This window comes from Carcharodon carcharias, chromosome 19 (genome assembly GCF_017639515.1).
Source record: "Carcharodon carcharias isolate sCarCar2 chromosome 19, sCarCar2.pri, whole genome shotgun sequence".
Classification (NCBI taxonomy): Eukaryota; Metazoa; Chordata; class Chondrichthyes; order Lamniformes; family Lamnidae; genus Carcharodon; species Carcharodon carcharias.
Genome location: NC_054485.1, coordinates 63,074,735 through 63,089,262, shown reverse-complemented (window position 1 = coordinate 63,089,262; position 14,528 = coordinate 63,074,735). Strand labels below are relative to the sequence as shown.

Here is a 14,528-nt window from a genome sequence, read left to right as displayed (position 1 = left end):
TTCTGCAATAACCTTTGATGTGGCACCTTATAAATACCTTCTGGAAATCTAAGTACAGTACATCCACCAGTTCCCCTTTATCCACAGCACATGTTACTTCTTCAAAGAACTTCAATAATTTGGTTAAACATGATTTCCCTTTCACAAAACCGTGTTGACTCTGCATGATTGCTTTGAGCTTATCCAAGTAGCCTGCTATAACATCTTTAAAAATAGCTTCTAACATTTTCCCTAAGACAGATGTTAAGCTAACTGGCCTGTAGTTTCCTGCTTTCTGTTTCCCTCCCTGTTTGAATAAAGGAGTTACATTTGCTATTTTCCAATCTAATGGAACCTTCCCCAAATCTGGGGAATTTTGAAAAATTAGAACCAGTGAGGCACCTTGGGGGGGCACGTAACCACATTCAATGTATGAGATAAATGTAAATTGTTGTTTGTTTGTCTTAAGGCTGTGGAGGCTGTTAATGAGCAGCTGAGGGACCTGTATCCAGCCAGTGATGAGCTCTTTGATATCGTTCTAGTAACCAACAATCATGCCCAAGTTGGTGTGCGGCTTATCAACAGCATCAACCACTATGGTAAGTAAAACAATGCCCTCGCACCGGTCCTCTTTTCTACACACCTTGCTCCCTCCGCACCTCCACCCCCTGCCTCCCCTCACCCCCCGACACACTAAGACACACTTCTCTCTCAAATTATCTCTTACACTCACTCTCACGTTCTCTCTCTTCCTCTCTCCCCCTCTCTCTCTCTCTCTGTCTCTCTCTCTCTCTCTACCTCATTCTGTTCTCTGTCTCTCACACACACACACTCTCTCTCTCAAACTCTCTATCTATCTATCTCTCTCTCTCAGTCACTGTCTCACATATACAAATGGTTATCTAAGAATATAAGAAATAGGAGCAGGAGTAAACCATTCAGCTAAATGAAACCGATGCACTGTTCAATATGATCAAGTCAAATCTGCAACCTCAACTCCACTTACCTGCCCAGTTACTCTATACCCTGATTCCCTTAGACCCCAAAAGCCTGTCTGTCTCAGCCTTGAATATCTTCAACCATGGAAAATGCTCAGCTCTCTGGGGCAGTGTTTCAGGACCCTTTAAGTGTAGAACTGTCTCCTCAATCCAGTCAGAAACGATTGGTCCTTTCTCCTAACAGTGCCTTGCTCTCTCACACAGATGCACACATTGCTCACACACACCCAGACACACACATTGCTCTCTCATAGACACACACATTGCTCTCTCACACAAAGACACACACATGGGTCTCACACAGACACACACTTTGGTCTCTCATACACACACATTGCTCACACACACAGACACACACGTTGCCCTCTCATACAGACACACACGATGGTCTCTCATAGACACACACATTGCTCTCCCACACAGTCGCACACGTTGCTCTCTCATAGACACACACATTGCTCTCACACATAGACACACACTTTGGTCTCTCATAGACACACAAATTGCTCGATCACACTGACACACGTTGCTCTCACACACAGACACACATATTGCTCTCTCACAGACACACATATTGCTCACTCACACAGCCACACACATTGCTCTCTCATAGACACACACGTTGCTCTCACACACAGACACACACGTTGCTCTCACACACAGACACACATATTACTCTCTCACACAGGCACACACATTGCTCTCAGATCGACACACACATTGCTCTCATACAGAGACACACGTTGCTCTCTCACACAGACACACACATTGATCTCACACACACACACGTTGCTCTCACACACAGACACACACATTGCTCGCTCATACACAGACATACACGTTGCTTTCTCATAGACACACACACATTACTCTCATACACAGACACAGATTGCTTCCTCACACACAGACATACACACAAATTGCTCACACACACACAGACACACATTGCTTGCTCACACACAGACACACACGTTGCTCTCTCATAGACACACATATTGCTCTCACACACAGACACACACATTACTCTCACACACAGATACACACATTACTCTCACACACAGACACACACATTGCTCTCTCACACACATACACATTACTCGCACACACACAGACACACACATTGCTCTCTCATAGACACACACATTGCTCTGTCACACTCAATGCTGACACACACACACACACACACCTTGCTCTCTCATAGACACACACATTGCTCTCACACACAGACACACACGTTGCTTTCTGATTGACACACACATTGCTCTCACACACAGCCACACACATCGCACTCACACACAGACACACACATTGCCCTCTCAAACAGACACACACATTGCTCGCTCACAGACAGACACACATATTGCTCTCTCGTAGACACACACAATGCTCTCTCACACAGACACACACTTTGGTCTCTCATGGACAAACACATTGCTCTCTCACACAGAGATACACATTGCTCGCTCACACAAAGACTCGTACATTGCTCTCTCATAGACACACACATTGCTCTCTCACACAGAAACACACTTTGGTCTCTCATAGACACACACATTGCTCTCTCACACAGACACAAATGTTGCTCTCAAACACAGACACATACATTGCTCTCTCATAGACACACACATAGCTCTCTCATAGACACACACGTTGCTCTCTCATTGACACGCACATTGATCTCACACACACACACACACACAATGCTCTCACACGCAGACACACACATTGCTCGCTCATGCACAGACACATTGCTCTCTCACACAGACACACACATTGCTCTCTCACACAGACACACACATTGCTCTCTCACACAGACACACACATTGCTCTCTCAGAGACACACACATTGGTCTCACACACAGGCACACACATTGCTCTCTCATAGATATATACATTGCTCTCTCACACAGAAACAAACATTGCTGTCTGACACAGACACACACATTGCTCTCACACACAGCCACACACATTGCTCTCGCACACAGACACACACTTTGCACGCTCACCCACAGACATACACGTTGATCTCTCATAGACACACACATTGCTATCACATACAGACTCACACATTGCTCTCACACACAGACACACACATAGCTCTCTCACACAGACACACACTTTGGTGTCTCATTAACACACACGTTGCTCTCTCATTGACACACACATTGCTCTCACACAGACACTCGAGTTGGTCTCACACGCAGGCACACACATTGCTCTCTCACACAGACACACACATTGCGCTCTCATAGATACACACATTGGTCTCACACACATTGGTCTCACACACACAAACACATTGCTCGCTCACACACAGACACACACGTTGCTTTCTCATAGACACACACATTGCTCTCACACACAGACACACACATTTCTCTCTCACACAGACACACACTATGGTCTCTCATAGACACACACATTGCTCACACACACAGACACACACATTGCTGTCACACACAGACACACTCTTTGGTCTCTCATAGACACATACATTGCTCGCTCACACAGACACGCACATTGGTCTCACACATAGGCACACACATTGCTCTCTCATAGATATATACATTGCACTCTCACACAGACACAAACATTGCTGTCTCACACAGACACACACATTGCTGTCTGATTGACACACACACTGCTCTCACACACAGCCACACACATTGCTCTCGCACACAGACACACACATTACTCTCACACACAGACACACACTTTGCACGCTCACCCATAGACATACACGTTGATCTCTCATAGACACACACATTGCTATCACATACAGACTCACACATTGCTGTCACACACAGACACACACTTTGGTCTCTCATACACACACATTGCTCGCTGACCCACAGACACACATGTCGCTCTCTGACACAGACACACACATTGCTCTCTCACACAGACACACAATTTGGTCTCTTATAGACACATACATTGCTCTCTCATACAGACACACACGTTGCTCTCTCATAGACACACAAATTTCTCTCTCATAGACACACACGTTGCTCTCTCATAGACACACTCATTGCTCTCACACACAGACACACACATTGCTCTCACACACAGGCACACACTTTGGTCTCTCATAGACACACACACTGCTCTCACACACAGACACACACATAGCTCTCTCACACAGACACACACTTTGGTCTCTCATTAACACACACGTTGCTCTCTCATTGACACACACATTGCTCTCTCACACAGACACTCGAGTTGGTCTCACACGCAGGCACACACAATGCTCTCTCACACAGACACACACATTGCTGTCACACACAGACACACTCTTTGGTCTCTCATAGACACATACATTGCTTGCTCACAGACACGCACATTGGTCTCACACACAGGCACACACATTGCTCTCTCTTAGATATATACATTGCTCTCTCACACAGACACAAACATTGCTGTCTCACACAGACACACACATTGCTCTCTGATTGACACACACATTGCTCTCACACACAGCCACACACATTGCTCTCGCACACAGACACACACATTACTCTCATACACAGACACACACTTTGCACGCTCACCCACAGACATACACGTTGATCTTTCATAGACACACACATTGCTCTCACACACAGACTCTCACATTGCTCTCACACACAGACACACACATTGCTCACACACACAGACACACACATTGCTGTCACACACAGACACACTCTTTGGTCTCTCATAGACACATACATTGCTCGCTCACACAGACACGCACATTGCTCTCACACACAGACACACACATTGCTGTCTCACACAGACACACACATTGCTCTCTGATTGACACACATATTGCTCTCACACACAGCCACACACATTGCTCTCTCACACAGACAAACACATTGATAGCTCACACACAGACACACATTTTGCTCTCTGACACAGACATACATGTTGCTCGCTCACACACAGACACAAACATTGCTCTCTCATAGACACACACTTTGGTCTCTCATACACACACGTTGCTCGCTGACACACAGACACACATGTTGCTCTTTCACACAGACACTCACATTGCTCGCTCACACGCAGACACACATGTTGCTCTCTCATAGACACACAGATTGCTCTCACACACAGACACACACTTTGCTCTCTCACACACACACACACACTTTGCTCTCTCATGACACAAATATTGCTCTCACAGACAGACAAACACTTTGGTCTCTCATAGAAACACACATTGCTCTCTCACACAGGCACACATGTTGATCTCTCACACAGACACACATATTGCTCTCTCACACAGACACACACAATGCTCTCTCATAGACACACATTGCTCTCACACACAGATGCACACGTTGCGCTTTCACACTGACACATGCATTGCTGTCTCATAGACACACACGTTGCTCTCACACACAGACACACACATTGCTCTCTCAAAGACGCACACATTACTCTCACACACAGACACACACGTTGCTCTCTCAAAGACACACAAATTGCTCTCTCACACACACATATGTTGCTCCCTCACAGACGCACACATTGCTCTCACTCACAGACACACACTTTGGTCTCTCATGGACACACACATTGCTCTCTCACACAGACACACACGTTGCTCTCACACACAGACACACACATTGTTCTCTCAAAGATGCACACATTACTCTCACACACAGACACACACATTGCTCTCTCAAAGACACAAATTGCTCTCTCACACAGACACACATGTTGCTCCCTCACAGACGCACACATTGCTCTCACTCACAGACACACACTTTGGTCTCTCATGGACACACACATTGCTCTCTCACACAGACACACACGTTGCTCTCTCACACAGACACACACATTGCTCTCTCACACAGACCCACACAATGCTGTCATACACAGACACCCACATTGCTCTCTCACACAGACAGACACATTCTTCTCTCATAGACACACACGTTGCATCTCACACAGACACAGACTTTACTCTCACACAGATATACACATTGCATGCTCACAAACAGACATACACATTGCTCTCTGAGAGACACACACATTGGTCTCACACATAGACACACAGATTGCTCTGACACACAGACACACACTTTGGTCTCTCATACACACACATTGCTCACTCACACACAGACATACATATTGCTCTCTCACACAGTCACACACATTGCTCTCTCATAGACACTCTCATTGCTCCCACACACAGGCACACACGTTGCTCTCTCACACAGACAAACACGTTGCTCTCTCGTAGACACACCCATTGCTCTCTCACATAGACACACACATTGCTTTCACACATAGACACACAAATTGCTCGCTCATACACTGAAACACACGTTGCGCTATCATAGACACACACATTGCTCTCTCACACAGACACACACAATGCTCTCTCATAGACACACATTGCTTTCACACACACATGCACACATTGCGTTTTCACACTGACACATGCATTGCTGTCTCATAGACGCTCACATTGCTCCCTCACATAGACACACACATTGCTCGCACACACAGACACACACCTTGCTCTCTCAAAGGCGCACACATTACTCTCACATACAGACACACACATTGCTCTCTCAAAGACACACAAATTGCTCTCTCACACAGACACACACGTTGCTCTCACACACAGACACACACATTGCTCTCTCACACAGACACATACAACGGTCACACACACACTGACACACACATTGCTTTCTCATAGACACACACATTGCTGTCTCACACAGACCCACACAATGCTCTCATACACAGACACCCACATTGCTCTCTCACACAGACAGACACATTCTTCTCTCATAGACACACACGTTGCATCTCACACAGACACAGACTTTACTCTCACACAGATATACGCATTGCATGCTCACAAACAGACATACACATTGCTCTCTGAGAGACACACACATTGGTCTCACACATAGACACACAGATTGTTCTGTCACACAGACACACACTTTGATCTCTCATACACACACATTGCTCGCTCACACACAGACATATATATTGCTCTGTCACACAGACACACACTTTGCTCTCTCACACAGACACACACTTTGGTCCTTCATACACACACATTGTTCGCTCACACACAGAGACACATATTGCTCTCTCACACAGACAGACACATTGCTCTCACACACAGACACACACATTGCTCTCTCACACAGACACACACATTGCTCTCTCATAGACACACACGTTGCTCTCTTACACAGACACACACGTTGCTCTTTCAAACAGACATCACATTGCTGTCTCATAGACACACACATTGCTCTCTCATTGACACACACATTGCTCTCACACATGAGCACACACGTTGGTCTGCCATAGACACACTTTGGGCTCCCATAGACACACACATTTCTCTCTCACACAGACACACACATTGCTGTCTCATAGACACACACATTGCTCTCTCATTGACACACACGTTGCTTTCACACACAGACACACACATTTCTCTCACACACAGACACACACATTGCTCTCTCAAACTGACACACACATTGCTGTCTCATAGATACACACATTGCTCTCTCATTGACACACACATTGCTCTCACACATGGGCACACACGTTGGTCTGCCATAGACACACTTTGGGCTCCCATAGACACACACATTTCTCTCTCACACAGACACACACATTGCTCACTCAAACAGACACACACATTGCTGTCTCATAGACACACACATTGCTCTCTCATTGACACACACATTGCTCTCACACATACACACACGTTGCTTTCACACACAGACACACACATTTCTCTCACACACAGACACACACATTGCTCTCTCAAACAGACACACACATTGCTGTCTCATAGACACACACATTACTCTCTTATTGACACACACATTGCTCTCACACATGGGCACAAACATTGGTCTGCCATAGACACACTTTGGGCTCTCATAGACAAACACATTTCTCTCTCACACAGACACACACATTGCTCACTCAAACAGATACACACATTGCTGTCTCACACAGACACACACGTTGCTCTCTCACACAGACACACACATTGCTTGCTCACACACAGAATCACACGTTGCTCTCTGATAGACACGCACATTGCTCTTTCACACACACACACACACATTGCTCTCTCATTGACACACACATTGCTCTCACACATAGACACACGTTGCTTTTGCACACAGACACACACATTTCTCTCACAAACAGACACACACATTGCTCTCTCAAACAGACACACACATTGCTGTCTCATAGACACACACATTGCTCTCTCATTGACACACACATTGCTCTCACACATGGGCACAGACATTGGTCTGCCATAGACACACTTTGGGCTCTCATAGACAAACACATTTCTCTCTCACACAGACACACACATTGCTCACTCAAACAGACACACACATTGCTGTCTCACACAGACACACACGTTGCTCTCTCACACAGACACACACTTTGGTCCTTCATACACACACATTGTTCGCTCACACACAGAGACACATATTGCTCTCTCACACAGACACACACATTGCTCTCTCAAACAGACATCACATTGCTGTCTCATAGACACACACATTGCTCTCTCATTGACACACACATTGCTCTCACACATGAGCACACATGTTGGTCTGCCATAGACACACTTTGGGCTCCCATAGACACACACATTTCTCTCTCACACAGACACACACATTGCTGTCTCATAGACACACACATTGCTCTCTCATTGACACACACGTTGCTTTCACACACAGACACACACATTGCTCTCTCAAACTGACACACACATTGCTGTCTCATAGACACACACATTGCTCTCTCATTGACACACACATTGCTCTCACACATGGGCACACACGTTGGTCTGCCATAGACACACTTTGGGCTCCCATAGACACACACATTTCTCTCTCACACAGACACACACATTGCTCACTCAAACAGACACACACATTGCTGTCTCATAGACACACACATTGCTCTCTCATTGACACACACATTGCTCTCACACATACACACACGTTGCTTTCACACACAGACACACACATTTCTCTCACACACAGACACACACATTGCTCTCTCAAACAGACACACATTGCTGTCTCATAGACACACACATTGCTCTCTTATTGACACACACATTGCTCTCACACATGGGCACAAACATTGGTCTGCCATAGACACACTTTGGGCTCTCATAGACAAACACATTTCTCTCTCACACAGACACACACATTGCTCACTCAAACAGACACACACATTGCTGTCTCACACAGACACACACGTTGCTCTCTCACACAGACACACACATTGCTTGCTCACACACAGAATCACACGTTGCTCTCTGATAGACACGCACATTGCTCTTTCACACACACACACACATTGCTCTCTCATTGACACACACATTGCTCTCACACATAGACACACGTTGCTTTCGCACACAGACACACACATTTCTCTCACAAACAGACACACACATTGCTCTCTCAAACAGACACACACATTGCTGTCTCATAGACACACACATTGCTCTCTCATTGACACACACATTGCTCTCACACATGTGCACAGACATTGGTCTGCCATAGACACACTTTGGGCTCTCATAGACAAACACATTTCTCTCTCACACAGACACACACATTGCTCACTCAAACAGACACACACATTGCTGTCTCACACAGACACACACGTTGCTCTCTCACACAGACACACACATTGCTTGCTGATACTCAGAATCACACGTTGCTCTCTGATAGACACACACATTGCTCTCATACACAGAGGCCAACATTGCTCTCTCACGCAGACAGACACATTCTTCTCTCATAGACACACACATTGCATCTCACACAGACACAAACTTTACTCTCACACATTGCACGCTCACTAACAGACATACACATTGCTCTCTGCGAGACACACACAATGGTCTCACACACAGACACACAGATGCTCTGTCACACAGAAACACACTTTGGTCTCTCATTCACACACATTGCTCGCTCACACACAGACATACATATTGCTCTCTCACACAGACACACACATTGCTCGCTCACACACAGCCACACACATTGCTCTCTCATAGAAACTCTCATTGCTCCCACACACAGACACACACATTGCTCTCTCACACAGACAAACACGTTACTCTCTCATAGACACACACATTGCTCTCACATATACACATGTTGCTTTCACACACAGACACACACATTGCTCTCTCACACAGACACACTCGTTGCTCTCACACACAGACCCACTCATTGATCTCTCACACCGACACACACAACGCTCATACACACACAGACACACACTTTGCTCTCTAATTGACACAGACATTGCTCTCTCACACAGACACACACAATGCTCAAACACACACAGACACACATGTTGCTCTCTAATAGACACATACTTTGCTCTCTCGCACACACACATTGCTCTCACACACAGACACAAAGATTGCTCTCTCACACAGACACACACTTTGGTCTCTCATACAGACATATTGCTCACTCACACACAGACACACATTTCTCTTCATAGACACTCTCATTGCTCCCACACACAGACACACACTTTGGGCACTCATAGACACACACATTGGTGTCTCACACAGGCACACATGTGGCTCTCACACACAGACACACACATTGCTCTCACACACAGACACACACTTTGGGCACTCATAGACACACACATTGGTCTCTCACACACACAAACACATTGCTCTCACACACAGACACACACATTGCTCGCTCACACACACACACATTGCTCTCTCAGAGAGACTCTCATTGCTCCCACACACAGACACACACATTGCTCTCTCACACAGACACAAACATTGCTCTCTCACACAGACACACACATTGCTCTCTCATAGACACACACATTGCTCTCTCATTGACACACACATTGCTCTCACACATGGGCACAGACATTGGTCTGCCATAGACACACTTTGGGCTCTCATAGACAAACACATTTCTCTCTCACACAGACACACACATTGCTCACTCAAACAGACACACACATTGCTGTCTCACACAGACACACACGTTGCTCTCTCACACAGACACACACATTGCTTGCTGATACTCAGAATCACACGTTGCTCTCTGATAGACACACACATTGCTCTCATACACAGAGGCCAACATTGCTCTCTCACGCAGACAGACACATTCTTCTCTCATAGACACACACATTGCATCTCACACAGACACAAACTTTACTCTCACACATTGCACGCTCACTAACAGACATACACATTGCTCTCTGAGAGATACACACAATGGTCTCACACACAGACACACAGATGCTCTGTCACACAGGAACACACTTTGGTCTCTCATTCACACACATTGCTCGCTCACACACAGACATACATATTGCTCTCTCACACAGACACACACATTGCTCGCTCACACACAGCCACACACATTGCTCTCTCATAGAAACTCTCATTGCTCCCACACACAGACACACACATTGCTCTCTCACACAGACAAACACGTTGCTCTATCATAGACACACACGTTACTCTCTCATAGACACACACATTGCTCTCACATATACACATGTTGCTCTCACACACAGACACACACATTGCTCTCTCACACAGACACACTCGTTGCTCTCACACACAGACCCACTCATTGATCTCTCACACCGACACACACAATGCTCATACACACACAGACACACACTTTGCTCTCTCATTGACACAGACATTGCTCTCTCACACAGACACACACAATGCTCAAACACACACAGACACACATGTTGCTCTCTAATAGACACATACTTTGCTCTCTCGCACACACACATTGCTCTCACACACAGACACAAAGATTGCTCTCTCACACAGACACACACTTTGGTCTCTCATACAGACATATTGCTCACTCACACACAGACACACATTTCTCTTCATAGACACTCTCATTGCTCCCACACACAGACACACACTTTGGGCACTCATAGACACACACATTGCTCTCTCACACAGACACACACGTTGCTCTCTCACACAGACACACACATTGCTTGCTCACACACAGAATCACACGTTGCTCTCTGATAGACACGCACATTGCTCTTTCACACAGACACACACATTGCTCTCATACACAGAGACCCACATTGCTCTCTCACACAGACAGACACATTCTTCTCTCATAGACACACACATTGCATCTCACACAGACACAAACTTTACTCTCACACTGACGTACACATTGCATGCTCACAAACAGACATACATATTGCTCTCTGAGAGACACACACAATGGTCTCACACACAGACACACAGATTGCTCTGTCATACAGACACACACTTTGGTCTCTCATACACACACATTGCTCTCTCACACAGACACACACTGCTCTCTCATAGATGCACCCATTGCTCTCTCACATAGACACACATGTTGCTTTCACACACAGACACACAGATTGCTCGGTCATACACAGAAACACACGTTGCGCTCTCATAGACACACACATTGCTCTCTCATATAGACACACACGTTGCTGTCAGACACAGACACACATGTTGCTCTTTCACACAGACACACACATTGCTCTCTCATAGACACACACATTGCTCTCACACACAGACACACATGTTGCTCTCTCATAGACACAATCATTGCTCTCACACACAGAAACACAGTTTGGTCTCTCATACACACACATTGCCTGCTCACACACAGACACACACGTTGCTGTCAGACACAGACACACACATTGCTCTCTCACTCAGACACACTCGTTGTTCTCTCATAGACACGCACTTTGCTCTCTCACACAGACACACACATTGCTCTCTCATAGACACACAGATTGCTCTCACACACAGACACGCATGTTGCTCTCACACCGACACACACACTGCTCTGTCATAGACACACACGTTGCTCTCTCATTGACACACACATTGCTCTCACATACACACACACATTGCTCTCGCACACAGAAACACACATTGCTCGCTCATACACAGACAGACACATTGCTCTTTCATAGACAGACACATTGCTCTCTCACCCAGACACACAGAGTTACTCTTAAACACAGACACACACATTGCACGCTCACACACAGACACACACGTTGCTCTCTCATAGACACACACATTGCTCTCTCATTGACACACACATTGCTCTCACACACAGACACACAGATTGCTCTCTCACACAGAAACGCATGTTGCTCTCTCACACAGACACACACATTGCTCTCACACAGTCACACACACAGACACACATTGCTATCACACACAGACACACACATTGCTATCACACACAGACACACACATTACTCTCATACACAGACACACACATTGCTCTCATACACAGACACACACATTGCCCTCATACACAGACACACACATTGCTCTCACACACAGAAACACACACATTGCTCTCACACAGTCACACACACAGACACACATTGCTATCACACACAGACACACACATTGCTATCACACACAGACACACACATTACTCTCATACACAGACACACACATTGCTCTCATACACAGACACACACATTGCCCTCATACACAGACACACACATTGCTCTCACACATAGACACACACATTGCTCTCTCACACAGACGCAAACATTGCTTTCACACATAGATACACACGTTGCTCTCACACACAGACACACACACATTGCTGTCACACACAGATACACACATTGCTCTCACATACACAGACACATATTGCTCTCACACAGACTCATCCTTCCTGCATTTATCCTGCCTAATCCTGTTAGAATTTTATAGGTTTCTATGAGATCCTCCCTCATTCTTCTGAACTCTAGCGAATATAATCCTAACCAACTCATTCGCTCCTCATATGTCAGTTCCACCATCCAAGGAATCAGTCTGCTGCACTCCCTCTATAGCAAGAAGATCCTTCCTCAGATAAGGAGACTATAACTGTGCACAATATTCCAGGTGCGGTCTCACCAAGGCCCTGTATAATTGCAGCAAGACATCCCTGTTTCTGTACTCAAATCCTCTGACTATGAAGGCCAACATACCACTTCCTTCTTTACCACCTGCTGCACCTGCATGCTTACCTTCAGCGACTGGTGTACAAGGACACCCAGCTCTCATTGCACATTCCCCTCTCTCAATTTATAACCATTCTGATAATAATCTGCCTTCCTGTTTTTGCTACCAAAATGGATAACCTCACATTTGTCCACATTATACTGTGTCTGCCATGAATTTGCCCACTCACTCAGCTTGTCCAAATCACACTGAAGCATCTCTGCATCCCCCTCACAGCTCACCCTCCCACCCAGCTTTGTGTCATCTTCAAAGTTGGAGATATTACATTTAATTCCCTCATCTAAATCATTAATATATATTGTGAATAACTGGGGTCCCAGCACCGATCCCAGCGGTACCCCACTAGTACTCCATTCAGAAAAACACCCCTTTATTCCTACTCTGTTTCCTGTCTGCCAACCAGTTTTCTATCCATATCAATACAGTACCCCCAATCCCATGCACTTTACTTTTATAGG

At 45.8% G+C, this 14,528-nt stretch overlaps 1 protein-coding gene across 1 annotated transcript in view; it reads left to right on the top strand.

Moving 5' to 3' along the window:
• LOC121291488 (cytosolic 5'-nucleotidase 1A-like) overlaps window positions 1-14,528 on the top strand; it is a 175,396-nt gene that overhangs the window by 114,619 nt on the left and 46,249 nt on the right. Inside the window, exon 3 of the mRNA XM_041212733.1 lies at window positions 449-578. Within this exon, the coding sequence (XP_041068667.1) occupies window positions 449-578 (130 nt within the window). The remainder of the gene's footprint in view (window positions 1-448; window positions 579-14,528) is intronic.